Below are 14,029 nucleotides of genomic sequence, written 5' to 3'. Positions count from 1 at the left end.
TGTAAATCACTAGCATAATACCTGACTTATCCATATTAAATCTTGGAAAAATAGGTTAGCAGCTGTGTTTATCATTAACATGACTCAGTAAACATGTATGTCTCATCTTTATTTATAGTTTCTGCCCTCTCATAATTTAACCCTTTCATGATGTTGGGGAAGTAAAATTAAAAACGAAATCTTCTCCCAACCCAGAAATCCTCTCCACAAAGGTGGTAGAGAAAGAAAACACTTTAATTATTGCATAGGCATTAAACCAGAATGTGACGAACATCACAGACAAACCCCTAAGAGACTGGGAAGAAGAAGGGAATCTGACCTCTTTATGTAGGCAAGCAGTTACAACCTGTTACATACATGTTTTCAGATAAATAATAACTAGTCCTCGGTTAAGAGAACTCGACAGCACTATTCGTCACACACAGTTTATCCTAAGTTAACTGGGTAATTGAGGTGACCTTTTGTGTTAGCTAATTGACTTTATCCAGAGGAAAAACAAACCTTTCATATCTTTATGAAAGGAGGTAGTTTTGCAACTTGGAGCAAGGTGCCCACCCACCGAAGTTAAGCTACTACTCTCCCACGGAAACTGGGAGATAGGGGCACTAGCTAGCTCCCTCGATGTTTCCATTTCAAAGAGATGGTTCCCAGGTCCCTGAGAAAGACATTCCTAGGTCAGAAACCTGACAAAATGCCAATCTAGTTTTCAAAAGGATTTATTTACATTTCAAAGAGAAGAGAAGTGCCTGCGAGTTTTCTAAAGTAAATGCTCAAAGAAAAAGGAGGGGATGGAAATTTCTTCCCTTATTTTCCACAGGAAGAATTAAGCCTCTCATTTTTAACTTGTATTTGTCCTTACAATGATATGCAATTCTCCCTCAGTATCCGTGGGGGATTGGTTCCAGGACCACCCCCCTCTCTTACCTCCTCTGCTCCCCACGGAAACCAAAATTCCCAGATGCTCAAGTCCCTTGTATAAAATGGTGTAGTTGGCTATCCGTATCTGCGGGGGTTTCCACATTAGCAAATTCAACCAACCACAGACGCGAAACCCGCGGATACGGAGGGCCGACTGTAATGACCTCTCTGGTCCCCTTGAAAGCCAGGCTTTTCTGATATAACTGCTGCACTAAATGGAAGATTCCTAGGGGAGAGAATCTGATTGCTTCTAGTCATTTGTACCAGGTTGATGGCCAGCCTCCTGATTGGGATCTCTGAGACATGCACCCACCTATCTTCCAATCAGTTACGACAAGAGGAGGAAAGAATAATATGGAAGGAATAAAGGCCTTACAAGTGGCTGTGGCTAGAGCATCCCTTTAAAAGCAGCAAACACCCCCATGTACCTGGCCCATTTTTCCCTTTAGCCTTCAAATGCCTGAAGGAGCTCCCCTTAGTATCCCCAGTGTTTCACAGGTACTGACCTTTTAGTGGGTGCTCAACAGACACTGTTGGTTGAATGAATGCATGAATTATGTTCTTAGCAGATTGCACTTTTGTTAGTTACTCCTCCTGTCGAAAGCAGCTCTGGAGTACGATTGCTATTCATTAAGTGGGAAATGCATAGTGTGAATTGCTGAAAATGACAGAAAATGGTGTTATGAAAGGAAAACTTTTGAAATAGAGAAGTTGACTTGAATGTTTCCATATGAATGACAATCACATCCTCTTTGTGAAGTTTCTTTAATTATTTAAAAATTTATTTCTTTTTTAAATCTCACTTGGGGAAGGGAAAAGATATATTAGTGGCAGGAATAAAGATTTAGAATAAAGAACAATTACATATTAATGAAATTCTTTCATTTCTGGGAAAACTAGATTGAACCAGTTATCTTAGATATAGACATTTTGTTTTGTCAAGTACAGAAAGAGTGGAAATATTTTTTATGGGAAACAGGAAAAGAAACAGTCTTATGACTTACCTTTGGAGAATACCAAATTAACTGATACCCCCACTCCCTCCCACCTTCCATCTAATGTATCTTTTAACTTATCCAAAGTAGAAAAGAACATTGTGAAAACCTGCAAAGTTTAGTTAATAGCCGAGGCAATGAGCTCAGAGCTCTGCTCTTCCATAATTCCATATGAACTGTCACCTCAGGAGTCGCCACTTATAAGAGATGCTTTGGAACCCGAGGGGTTTGTGTGAGAGGAGAGAGTTGAGTAAGTGGAAATTGAGTCTCAACACTGGAGAAGCAAGAATCAAATGCCTGGTCATTGGGGGGTGGTAGCGCCATCCTTTTATGAGAAGAGCAGCATAACAAAGACTGTTTCTACTGGGAAATCTGTCATTCTTGAATTCCAGCTTTCTGGCATCTGTGTCCAAGGTATCCGTCAATGGAAAGAGTCCACCAGAACTTTAAAAAAAGGTATATGTAACAAAGTAAGACTCTCGTAAAGAAAGTCAGATATTTTTAGGGAATTGTGCCAATATTGTGATCGCATGAATTCTGTGGTCATTCCTTTCTACTGGAATGCGGGACACACACAACTGATTTTATGACAAATCTCCACAATATTATGTTGTTACGTTTTATTCTATGCAGGCTTATTGAGCAAACTGAAACTTATTCCTTGTCTTTGGGCAACGCGTCAGTGGTAGAACCTAATATAGCAATACAGTCTGTTAATTTCTCTTCAGAAGGCACTGTGGGATCAACAGGTGTTCTCTTCACTGTGCTGAACGGTGAGCTGTCTGTTTCAGGTTCTTGTAATAGCAGAGAGCGTTCTGCTACCGATAATGCTCTATTCGTGAAAGTGTAGACTTTTATGAAATTCTGCTTTGTTTCCTTCTCATAGGAACTAGGGATTCTCTGGTTTCTGGTTTCCAGTTGTAAATGCAAATGTGGACAAACTGAATCTGAATGAACAGGCTGAACTTCAGATCTTGCTCAACACCACAAAAAGTAGGTCTCAAATTATGTTACATGAAAAAATGCACTCCAATTCATGGAATTAATAACTTACATCCATTGAATGAGAAATAATGTTTACTGTTTTACACTGAATAATTTGTGTTTGAGTATGTTTGAGTTCTGACAAATTATGGTAATGTCAAGTCTACTATTCTAGACCATAGAGATAATTTCTTTTTTTATTTTTTCCTCTCTTTCTTTTCAAAAACTCTTTGGAGGGTAGCAGAATTGAAATGCTCCGGACACGGATGCAAATCTGTTTTCCAACAAAAATCTAGCTAAAGTGGTTCAGTTTTACATTTAAAAATACATTTAAAAAATACTCAATCATAAGCTTGGCCTATGTTTAGTAGTGGAATGGCACTCACAGGCTTAAATTCATCCTATAGACCTGACCTTGGGATATTTTTGTAATTGACGCAGTCATCATCTAGCAGTACCAATTTTCAGTTATCTCTACTAGTATGGTGCCCACCATGAGCTCCTTATCATCTTGCATGTGGCCCTTTAGAAATTCTTATGTCTATCTTGAAATGTTTGTACTTTTCTTTTTTTTCTTAATTAATTTTTGTTGGAGTATAGTTGCTTTACAATGTTGCGTTAGTTTCTGCTATACAGCAAAATGAATCAGCTATACATATACATATATGCCCTCTTTTTTGGATTTCCTTCCCACTTAGGTCACCACAGTGCATTAAGTAGAGTTCCCTGTGCTATACAGTAAGTTCTCATTAGTTGTCTATTTTATACATAGTATCAATAGTGTATATATGTCAATCCCAATCTCCCAGTTCCTCCTACCCCCCACTCTTTCCCCCTTGGTATCCATACATTGTACTTTTCAGAGTCTAAAAAAAAAAATTGGTTAATTCAACTACAATAAGCAAACCAAACACACACATTTACTTTTATTCTCTCCCCAAATAAAAAAATCCAGTGCCAGAAAGTATATATTTTAGAAAGACTAAGTTCATAATTCTTATTGGTTATATAATTCTAATTGGCTAATTCTTTATTGGTTGTAGAAGTTGAAAATATCTTCTCTCCAGTCTATAGCTATCTTTTACTTGGTTTTTCATGTCTTTTGTCACACTCAAATTTTAATTTATAATGCAGTCCAATGTATCAATCTTTTTTCTGTAATTGGTACTTAAAAAAATTCATTGCTCTACTAAAGTCATGCTAGTCTCCTATATTTTCTTCTGAATATTTTTAGTGTTTGTGTTTATATTTAGGTATTCAGTACACCTAGAATTTATGTATTTAAAGGAAAATGTATATCCTTTAATAAATTTATTAGATAATAAAAGAAATTGTTAAAAAATAATCATTCAGCTAAAGAGGCATAAAAATTAAAATAAATGTAAAGAAATCTAGAAGGAAGGAATTAATAAAAAGGGCAGAAATTAATAAAAATAGAAATTAACAAATGCTAGAGTTGATCAACAAAATAAAAATTTGATTCCATGAAAGACTAATGAAAAATATGTAAGCTTCTGACAAATTTGATCAAGAAAAGAGAGAATATAAATAAACATCAAGGAGGATTATGTCTAGATATATGGAGATTCTTTTAAAATTATAAGATAATGGTAAATATAATTTATTCTAGTGAATCTAATTATCTAGATGAAAAGATGATTCTCTAATAAATAACCAGAATACTGTAGAAATGAGGAGAGGGGTGCGTAGGGAATTTCATTTTTTTTTTTTTAAAGCTTTGTTCTCATAGAATTTTTTTTTTAATTAATTAATTAATTTATTTTTGGCTGTGTTGGGTCTTCGTTTCTGTGTGAGGACTTTCTCCAGTTGCGGCGAGCGGGGGCCACTCTTCATCGCGGTGCGTGGGCCTCTCACTATCGCGGCCTCTCTTGTTGTGGAGCACAGGCTCCAGATGCGCAGGCTCAGTAGTTGTGGCTCACGGGCTTAGTTGCTCCGCGGCACGTGGGATCTTCCCAGACCAGGGCTTGAACCCGTGTCCCCTGCATTAGCAGGCAGGCTCTCAACCACTGCGCCACTAGGGAAGCCCCGGGAATTTCATTTTTTAAATCTATATACTTGTATGGATTTGAATTTTACATCAAGCATGTCATTCTTTTATAAAAATAATATTAAAAAGAAGCCATACTACATTTTCAGGGTTAACTTTGTCACCTAGTATCCAGGAGGAACAATTTGGCGGGTTTAATGTGCCACTAAAACACCTCAGAGGCCAATGTCTTTATTTCCCAGATGAGGACAGAGCAAAGTGGCTGGCTGTGGAGGACATTTGGGGGGCTGTCAGGGCCTTGCCTGTCTATCTCTCAAAGCACAAGACTGATTAGGCTGGTCTCACCACCACTGCTTTAGTTTTCCTTGTATATATAATGTACATATATATGTGTGTGTGTGTGTATATATATATATACACACACACACACATATATATATACACACACATGCAAATACACACACACAAGTTTTTCACTTGTGAAAGACAGCAGAGTTCACCCTCTGCTGTTTCCCTGATATGCACAACTTGAGCTCCAGTCTCTTAATACAGTGGTCCCTGCTCAGTCCCTCTGAATGGGAGACAGACCTCACAGAGCAATCCTCTAGGTACAGCTGTCCTGATGTTCACCCTCTGCTGTTTTTTGTTTGATGTCTTATCAGTGGGGGAAGCAACGTGGTCTTGAGCTACCTTCACATCGTGTTCACTCCGTCTCACTGCATAGAAAGCAAGAATGTTTACTTTCTACATGATATCCTTCCAATTTTTTTTTTTTTGAGGTGGATTAGGCAGGAATTATGGTTTCCATTTAGAACATAAGGAATCTTATCTCAGGAAAAAAACTTAATGAGGGTGGAATAGCCAACCACATATCATATATGTTAATTACATACTGCAATTAAATAAAGGCAGCCAGCAAACCACATTTTCTGTACTTTACCCAACAAGTATTAAGCAGTCATGCAGTTCAGTGATGGCATGGGACTTTGTTTCTTGCTTACCCTAGGGTTCATTTATTAATTTTAGTGTCCCTTTTCCCCCCTCACAGCTAATGCCAAGACATGTGGCTTTGTAGTGTATCAAAACAACAAGCTTTTCCAATCAAAAACTTTTATAGCTAAATCACATTTTAGTCAAAAAATTATCTCAAGCAAAACTGATGAAAATGTGGGAGATCAGAGCACTTCTGTTGAAATGGTCTTTAGTCCAAGGGTGAGTTTTCCTATTAACAGAAATAATTCAGCCCACTCTTGATTACAAAAGCAGGGACAGTTTGGGCAAAAGAAATTCACAGAACAACTCTTTGAAAGATTCTTTGACAGTATTCACTTTAACTTCTCCCCATCCATATTTTTGTAGACTAGCTAAACCCAAAATTAACTACTTTGAATTTTATATCCTTTTTCCTCTCCTCAATCCATAATGAAGCTGCTATGCTTTGTACATATCTAGTTGATTTCTCATATGCTTATCTTGGCCTATTTGATTTTTTCTACCCAATTAAGCATTTTGAAAAATCAGTTGCCATTGTCTTATCGATTCACAGTACAATGAAAAAGAATTACAGCTTCATTCCTATGCCTGTGTCTATTGGAATTTTTCCCTGAAGGATTGGGACACACATGGCTGTCACAAAGAAGGAGTCATTGATGGATTCTTGCGCTGCCGCTGCAACCATACTACTAACTTTGCGGTATTGATGGTAAGGGTGTACATGGTAATCTCTTTCCTGACAAGAATTTCCTTACATACGATTTTGGTATGTGCTAATTGGAGATAATTTGGGGGGCTAGTTTACATAGACACTCAACTCAGATTAAATGGAAAAACAGGGAATGGAGTTAGAGGACGAAAAAGGGAAGTGCTGGTAAAGGCAAGTAGAATAGAGTTTTTTGCAATATAGTCTCAGGATAGATGAGTTCAGTACTGTGTATTTAATAACGAGAAGGGAGCCCATGTGCAAAAGAGGAGCTGATGGACTCCACTCAACTAACTCACATGTCAGAAGCATGAAGTTGCTGCAGCCAGAGGTAAGGCTGTGTAGCTGTGTGCTGAAGACAGGTTCAGTACATACATAGCTGTGGGTGGGCAGTTTGAATCAGTTACCCAAAGCTTTTTCCATTGTAATCATCTAAGTTACTAAGTTTATGCCAGAAGATATAAGAGGAAAAGCTCTGTAATTCAACTTGTCCCATAATACCTCTGTGTGTGCCGTTTCACTCCAGTGCTACCCTGTACAAGTAACTGGCAACAGCTCTGGTGTGCAGCTGTTTATACACCTCTGAGATTTCTTGGGCTGACCTTTTTAGGAAGACGGGCTTCTGTTTGTTTCACTTCCAGAAACCTATTATTCTGGTGAAAACAAAAATGTTTCTTTATATACTGGATGGAATGTTTTTATATGCAGTGGAATGGGGAGGGATGTAGAGTGTCTTACCCTTACTAAGGGGCTAGTAACACTATGACTCTTCCAAAGAGAAGCAGATGTTTTAATTTTCTAGTAGCTAAGATGTACCCGTATTTGAGAAGCCAATGGAGATCCAGAACGTACTGGTACAACATAGAATATCAAATTATAGAACCTTGCTTTTAAAATATTTTTGAGATAACTATCGTTTTCATATTTTAATTACCAAATATTTAAAAATTGATTTTGACTATTTATTTTATAACTTGCATTATAGAGAGATCTGCTTTCTCAATCAGAAATGTAAAGATAAAATTTTACCTTTTTTGATATCTTAAGATCATTAGTATTATTGAATAGTTGTGTAAAGCTCAGATTGCTTTACATATTAAATGATACAGACTATGCTGTCATACTTATTTTTCTCCTTTTTTGAAGTCAGACTTTCAGCTATTCTTACTAATATCTGAATCTGCCTCAATGCCCACCTACTCATGTTTGTAATTAGTTTTGGGTTGCAAAATTAAAAAAAAAAAGCTGATTAGAATTGTATGTAAGTTTAAGAGCAGATAGGCTCTGAGTGTATAGATGATTTCTAAGCTCTGAAGATATATGTATTCCATGATTCTTTGTCGTCTACTTAGTATACTGCACATAGGAAATAATGTGAAATTTTTGTTTTATTATTTTTTAAAACAAAGTTTATTTTAATTTTTTCCCTACTAAAGCAATACATACTCATTGCATACAGAGTGAGTCTACTTACTCAACAGAAATATACTGATATGGAAAAGTGTGTATGATATCTTAAAACAGCAGTTTGAAAATAATTTTATTATGTTAACAAACCCCTGTTTATTTGTGCAAAGAGACATAGATAATATTTGTAAGCACCTATAAAAAGGTCATCTCTGGAGAAGAGTAGGATTTCAAGAGGTAGGGTATGATGTGGGGTAGAGGCAGTAAAGAGGAACGTGTGCTTTTTAAAATTATGTTTCTATATTATTTTCATGTTTTATAAATAAGCATGTTCAGCTTTTCTAATTTTAACAATTTGAAAAATTAGAAAGTACAGACAAGCAAAAATAATTATGTACATATATCCTATCCACCCAGTGACCGCCATTATTACCTCTCCAGATTTCTAAGAGTACGTACTCATGTGGAATATATTTTTCTATGACTACATACTAAAAAGCTGGGGTAGATATAGATATATTACATAAAAATTATACCCCCTTTTCCAAAGAAAAATGAACAGCATCATGTGAATATCTTTCCATGTCCATAAAAATATTTCTGCAACTTTATTTTTAGTACATCAGCTTAGATATGCAGATTTTCCCTTGGATTATAGTTACACATAAAAATAATTTAATGGGTAAATAAAGCAACTCTAGCCAATTTAGATCTAACACAAACAACTTTGATTTTAGACATTGAGGAATAGTATATATGTCTTCCCTAACTGAATTTGTTAGGTAACTGTTCTTAAGCCTCTATTTCATGTAAACTGCTTAGAGATAAGGGGTTGATTTATTTCCTTTTAAAATATCACAGCTTTATATAAAAAAAGACATATCTGGCTATTTTGATCAATATATCTGATTGTTTTAATCAATGTATCTCTTTATGATATTGACCTTCATAGATATTTCAGAATGGTTATTTTAAAATAATGAGTCAACTTATTTTCCAGAGTTTCAAAAAGGAATATAAATATCCTGAATCACTAGATGTATTTTCCACATTTGGATGTACACTGTCCATTGCTGGTCTGGTTCTCACAATTATATTTCAGGTCAGCACCAGGTAACCTGAAGGGAAGCAGGCTCTTCTCATGAGAGAAATTGCTATCCTGATATTATTTCCTCTCAGCATATTCCCATTAGAATACAGTCTCTTGGAACTAGAAGGGAAATCAGATTTAGTTCAACATACTCATTTTACAAGATACTCAGTCCTGGAGAGACTAAGACATACACACAAATAAATGTATACTTACAAACTGTGGTAAGTGCCTTGAAGGAAAATTACATACCATGTAATTACAAGTTTGTCACATAAAATTAATGTGGTCCCATAGTTCATCAATGCCACAGTTCCTTAGTGTTGAATAGAAGCATAACTGCCAATCTGCATTGGCAAAGAGAGAAACATTGCTAATCAGCAAGTTTTTGAGGATAAAAGTAAATTTTAAACTGTATTAAGGTTTCAAATGGTAAAACTTTTAAAAAAGATTTTGAGAGAGGACCTTCAAGATGGCAGAGGAGTAAGATGTGGAGATCACCTCCCTCCCCACAAATACATCAAAAATACATCTCCATGTGGAACAACTCCTACAGAACACCTACTGAATGCTGGCAGAAGACCTCAGACTTCCCAAAGGCAAGAAACTCCCCCATGTACCTGGGTAGGGCAAAAGAAAAAAGAAAAAACAGACAAAAGAATAGGGATGGGACCTGCACCTCTGGGAGGGAGCTGTGAAGGAGGAAAAGCTTCTGCACACTAGGAAACCCCTTCACTGGCAGAGATGGGTGTGGGGGGGGAAGCTTTGGAGCCACAGGGGAGAGCGCAGTAACAGGGGTGCAGAGGGCAAAGCGGAGAGATTCCTGCACAGAGGATCAGTGCCGACCAGCACTCACCAGCCCGAGAGGCTTGTCTGGGGAAGATGGGGGCTGGGAGCTGAGGCTCTGGCTTCAGAGGTCGGATCCCAGGGAGAGGACTGGGGTTGGCTGCATGAACACAGAATGAAGGGGGCTAGTGCTCCACAGCTAGCCGGGAGGGAGTCCGGGAAAAAGTCTGGAACTGCTTAAGAGGCAAGAGACTATTGTTTCCGGGTGTGCGAGGAGAGGGGATTCAGAACACCGCCTAAACGAGCTCCAGAGACAGGCGTGTGCCGTGGCTATCAGTGCGGGCACCAGAGACGGGCATGAAGCACCAAGGCTGCTGCTGCTGCCACCAAGAAGCCTGTGTGCGAGCACAGCTCACTCTCCACACCTCCCCTCCCCGGAGCCTGTGCAGCCTGCCACTGCCAGGGTCCTGTGATCCAGGGACAACTTCCCTGGGAGAACACACAGTGCACCTCAGGCTGTTGCAACATCATGTTGCCCTCTGCCGCTGCAGGCTTGCCCCACATTCTGTACCCCTCCCTCCTCCTGGCCTGAGTGAACCACAGCCCCCTAATCAGCTGCTACTTTAACCCCGTCCTGTCTCAGCAAAGAACAGACACCCTCAGGTGACCTACACACACAGGCAGGGCCAAATCCAAAGCTGAAACCCAGGAGTTGTGCGAACAAAGAAGAGAAAGGGAAATTTCTCCCAGCAGCTTCAGGAACAGTGGATTAAATCTCCACAGTGAACTTGATGTACCCTGCATCTGTGGAATACCTGAATAGACAACGAATCATCCCAAAATTGAGGCGGTGGACTTTGGGAGTAACTGTAGACTTGGGGTTTGCTTTCTGCATCTAATTTGTTTCTGGTTTTATGTTTATCTTAGTTTAGTATTTAGAGCTTATTATCTTGGTAGATTTGTTTATTGATTTGGTTGCTCTCTCTTTTTTTTAATATATATATATTTTTTCCTTTTTCTCTTTTTGTGTGTGTGTATGCGTATGCTTCTTTGTGTGATTTTGTCTGTATAGCTTTGCTTTTACCATTTGTCCTAGGGTTCTGTCTGTCCTTTTTTTAATTATTATTATTATACTTTTTAGCACTTGTTATCATTGGTGGATTTGTTTATTGGCTTGGTTGCCCTCTTCTTTCTTTTTATAATTACTTTTTTATTTTTAATAATATTTTTTAATTTTTATATTAATAACTTTATTTTATTTATTTATTTATTTTCTTTTTATTTCTCCCTTTTCTTCTGAGCTGTGTGGCTGACAGGGTCTTGGTGCTCCAGCCAGGTGTCAGGCCTGTGCCTCTAAGGTGAGAGAGCTGAGTTCAGGACATTGGACCACCAGAGACCTCCTGGCCCTACTTAATATCAAATGGGGAAAGCTCTCCCAGAGATATCCATCTCAGTGCTAAGACCCAGCTCCACTCAATGACCAGCAAGCTACAGTGCTGGACACCCCATACCAAAGAGCAAGACAGGAACACAACCCCACCCATTAGCAAAGAGCCTGCCTAAAATCATAATAAGTTCACAGACACCCCAAACCACACCACTGGATGCGGTCCTGCCCACCAGAAAGGCAAGATCCAGCCTCATCCACCAGAACACAGGTACCAGTCCCCTCCACCAGGAAGCCTATAAAACCCACTGAACCAAACTTACCCACTGGGGGCACACACACAAAAAAACGGGAACTATGAACCTGCAGCCTGCAAAAAGGAGACCCCAAAATGCAGTAAGTTAAGCAAAATGAGAAGGCAGAGAAATACACAGCAGATGAAGGAGCAAGGTAAAAACCCACCAGACCAAACAAATGAAGAGGAAATAGGCAGTCTACCTGAAAAAGAAGTCAAATTAATGATAGTAAAGATGATCCAAAATCTTGGAAATAGAATGGAGGAAATACAAGAAACGTTTAACAAGGACCTAGAAGAACTAAGGAGCAAACAAACAATGATGAACGACACAATAAATGAAACAAAATTCTCTAGAAGGAATCAATAGCAGAATAACTGGGGCAGAAGAATGGGTAAGTGACATGGAAGACAAAATAGTGGAAATTGCTACTGCAGAGCAGAATAAAGAAAAAAGAATGAAAAGACTTGAGCACAGTCGCAGAGACCTCTGGGACAACATTAAATGTACCATCATTCGAATTATAGGGGTCCCAGAAGAAGAGAAAAAGAAAGGGACTGAGAAAATATTTGAAGAGATTATAGTTGAAAACTTCTCTAATATGGGAAAAGAAATAGTCAATCAAGTCCAGGAAGCACAGAGAGTCCCATACAAGATAAATCCAAGGAGAAACACTCCAAGACACATATTAATCAAACTATCAAAAATTAAATACAAAGAAAAAATATTAAAAGCAGCAAGGGAAAAGCACCAAATAACATGCAAGGGAATCCCCATAAGGTTAACAGCTGATTTCTCAGCAGAAACTCTGCAAGCCAGAAGGGAGTGACAGGACATATTTAAAGTGATGAAAGGGAAAAACCTACAACTAAGATTCCTCTACCCAGCAAAGATCTCATTCAGATTCAAAGGAGAAATTAAAACCTTTAGAGACAAGCAAAAGTTAAGAAAATTCAGCACCACAAAACCAGCTTTACAACAAATGCTAAAGGAACTTCTCTAAGCAGGAAACACAAGAGAAGGAAAAGACCTACAATAACAAACCCAAAACAATCAAGAAAATGGTAATAGGAACATACATATCGATAATTACCTTAAATGTAAGTGGATTAAATGCTCCAACCAAAAGACATAGACTGGCTAAATGGATACAAAAACAAGACCCGTATATATGCTGTCTACAAGAGACCCACTTCAGACCTAGGGACACATACAGATTGAAAGTGAGGGGATGGAAAAAGATACTCCTTGCAAATGGAAATCAAAAGAAAGCTGGAGTAGCAATTCTCATATCAGGCAAAATAGACTTTAAAATAAAGACTATTACAAGAGACAAAGAAGGACACTACAAAATGATCAGGGATCAATCCAAGAAAAAGATATAACAATTGTAAATATATATGCACCCAACATAGGAGCACCTCAATACATAAGGCAAATGCTAACAGCCATAAACGGGGAAATCAACAGTAACACAGTAATATTTGGGGACTTTAACACCCCACTTTTACCAATGGACGGATCATCCAAAATGAAAATAAATAAGGAAACACAAGCTTTAAATGATACATTAAATAAGATGGACTTAATTGACATTTATAGGACATTCTATCCAAAAACAACAGAACACACTTTCTTCTCAAGTGGTCATGGAACATTCTCCAGGATAGACCATATCTTGGGTCACAAATCAAGCCTTGGTAAATTTAAGAAAATTGAAGTCGTATCAAGTATCTTTTCTGACCACAACGCTGAGACTAGATATCAATTACAGGAAAAAATCTGTAAAATACAAACACATGGAGGCCAAACAATACACTACTAAATAACCAAGAGATCACTGAAGAAATCAAAGAAGAAATCAAAAAATACCTAGAAACAAATGACAATGAAAACACCACTACCCAAAACCTATGGGATGCAGCAAAAGCCATTCTAAGAGGGACGTTTACACCAATACAATCCTACCTCAAGAAACAAGAAACATCTCGGACTTCCCTAGTGGCACAGTGGTTAAGAATCTGCCTGCCGGTGCAGGGGACGTGGGTTAGAGCCCTAGTCTGGGAGGATCCCACATACCGTGGAGCAGCTAAGCCTGTGTGCCACAACTACTGAGCCTGCGCTCTAGAGCCCGCGAGCCACAACTACTGAGCCTGCGTGCCATAACTGCCAAAGCTTGAATGCCTAGAGCTGGTGCTCCACAACAAGAGAAGCCACCGCAATGAGAAGCCTGTGCACCACAACAAAGAATAGCCCCTGCTTGCCACAACTAGAGCTAGCCCATGTGCAACAACGAAGACACAACATAGCCAAAAAAAAAAGAAGAAACAAGAAACATCTCAGAAAACACCCTAACCTTACACCTAAAGCAAATAGAGAAAGAAAAACAAAAAACCCCTAAAGTTAGCAGAAGGAAAGAAATCATAAAGATCAGATCAGAAATAAAAGAAAAAGAAATG

The 14,029-nt window shown here is 38.2% G+C and overlaps 1 protein-coding gene across 1 annotated transcript in view; it reads left to right on the top strand.

Annotated features, from left to right (window-relative positions):
* Positions 1-14,029, top strand: part of ADGRG7 (adhesion G protein-coupled receptor G7) — a 75,464-nt gene that overhangs the window by 18,890 nt on the left and 42,545 nt on the right. The window contains 5 exon segments of the mRNA XM_036849696.1: positions 2,547-2,710; positions 2,832-2,906; positions 5,954-6,117; positions 6,452-6,607; positions 9,012-9,124. Coding sequence (XP_036705591.1) covers positions 2,547-2,710; positions 2,832-2,906; positions 5,954-6,117; positions 6,452-6,607; positions 9,012-9,124 — 672 coding nt within the window.

The sequence above is a fragment of the Balaenoptera musculus genome, chromosome 4 (assembly GCF_009873245.2).
Source record: "Balaenoptera musculus isolate JJ_BM4_2016_0621 chromosome 4, mBalMus1.pri.v3, whole genome shotgun sequence".
Lineage (NCBI taxonomy): Eukaryota > Metazoa > Chordata > Mammalia > Artiodactyla > Balaenopteridae > Balaenoptera > Balaenoptera musculus.
Note: the sequence above shows the minus strand (reverse complement) of the source record. Positions and strands in the feature narration are given on the sequence as shown.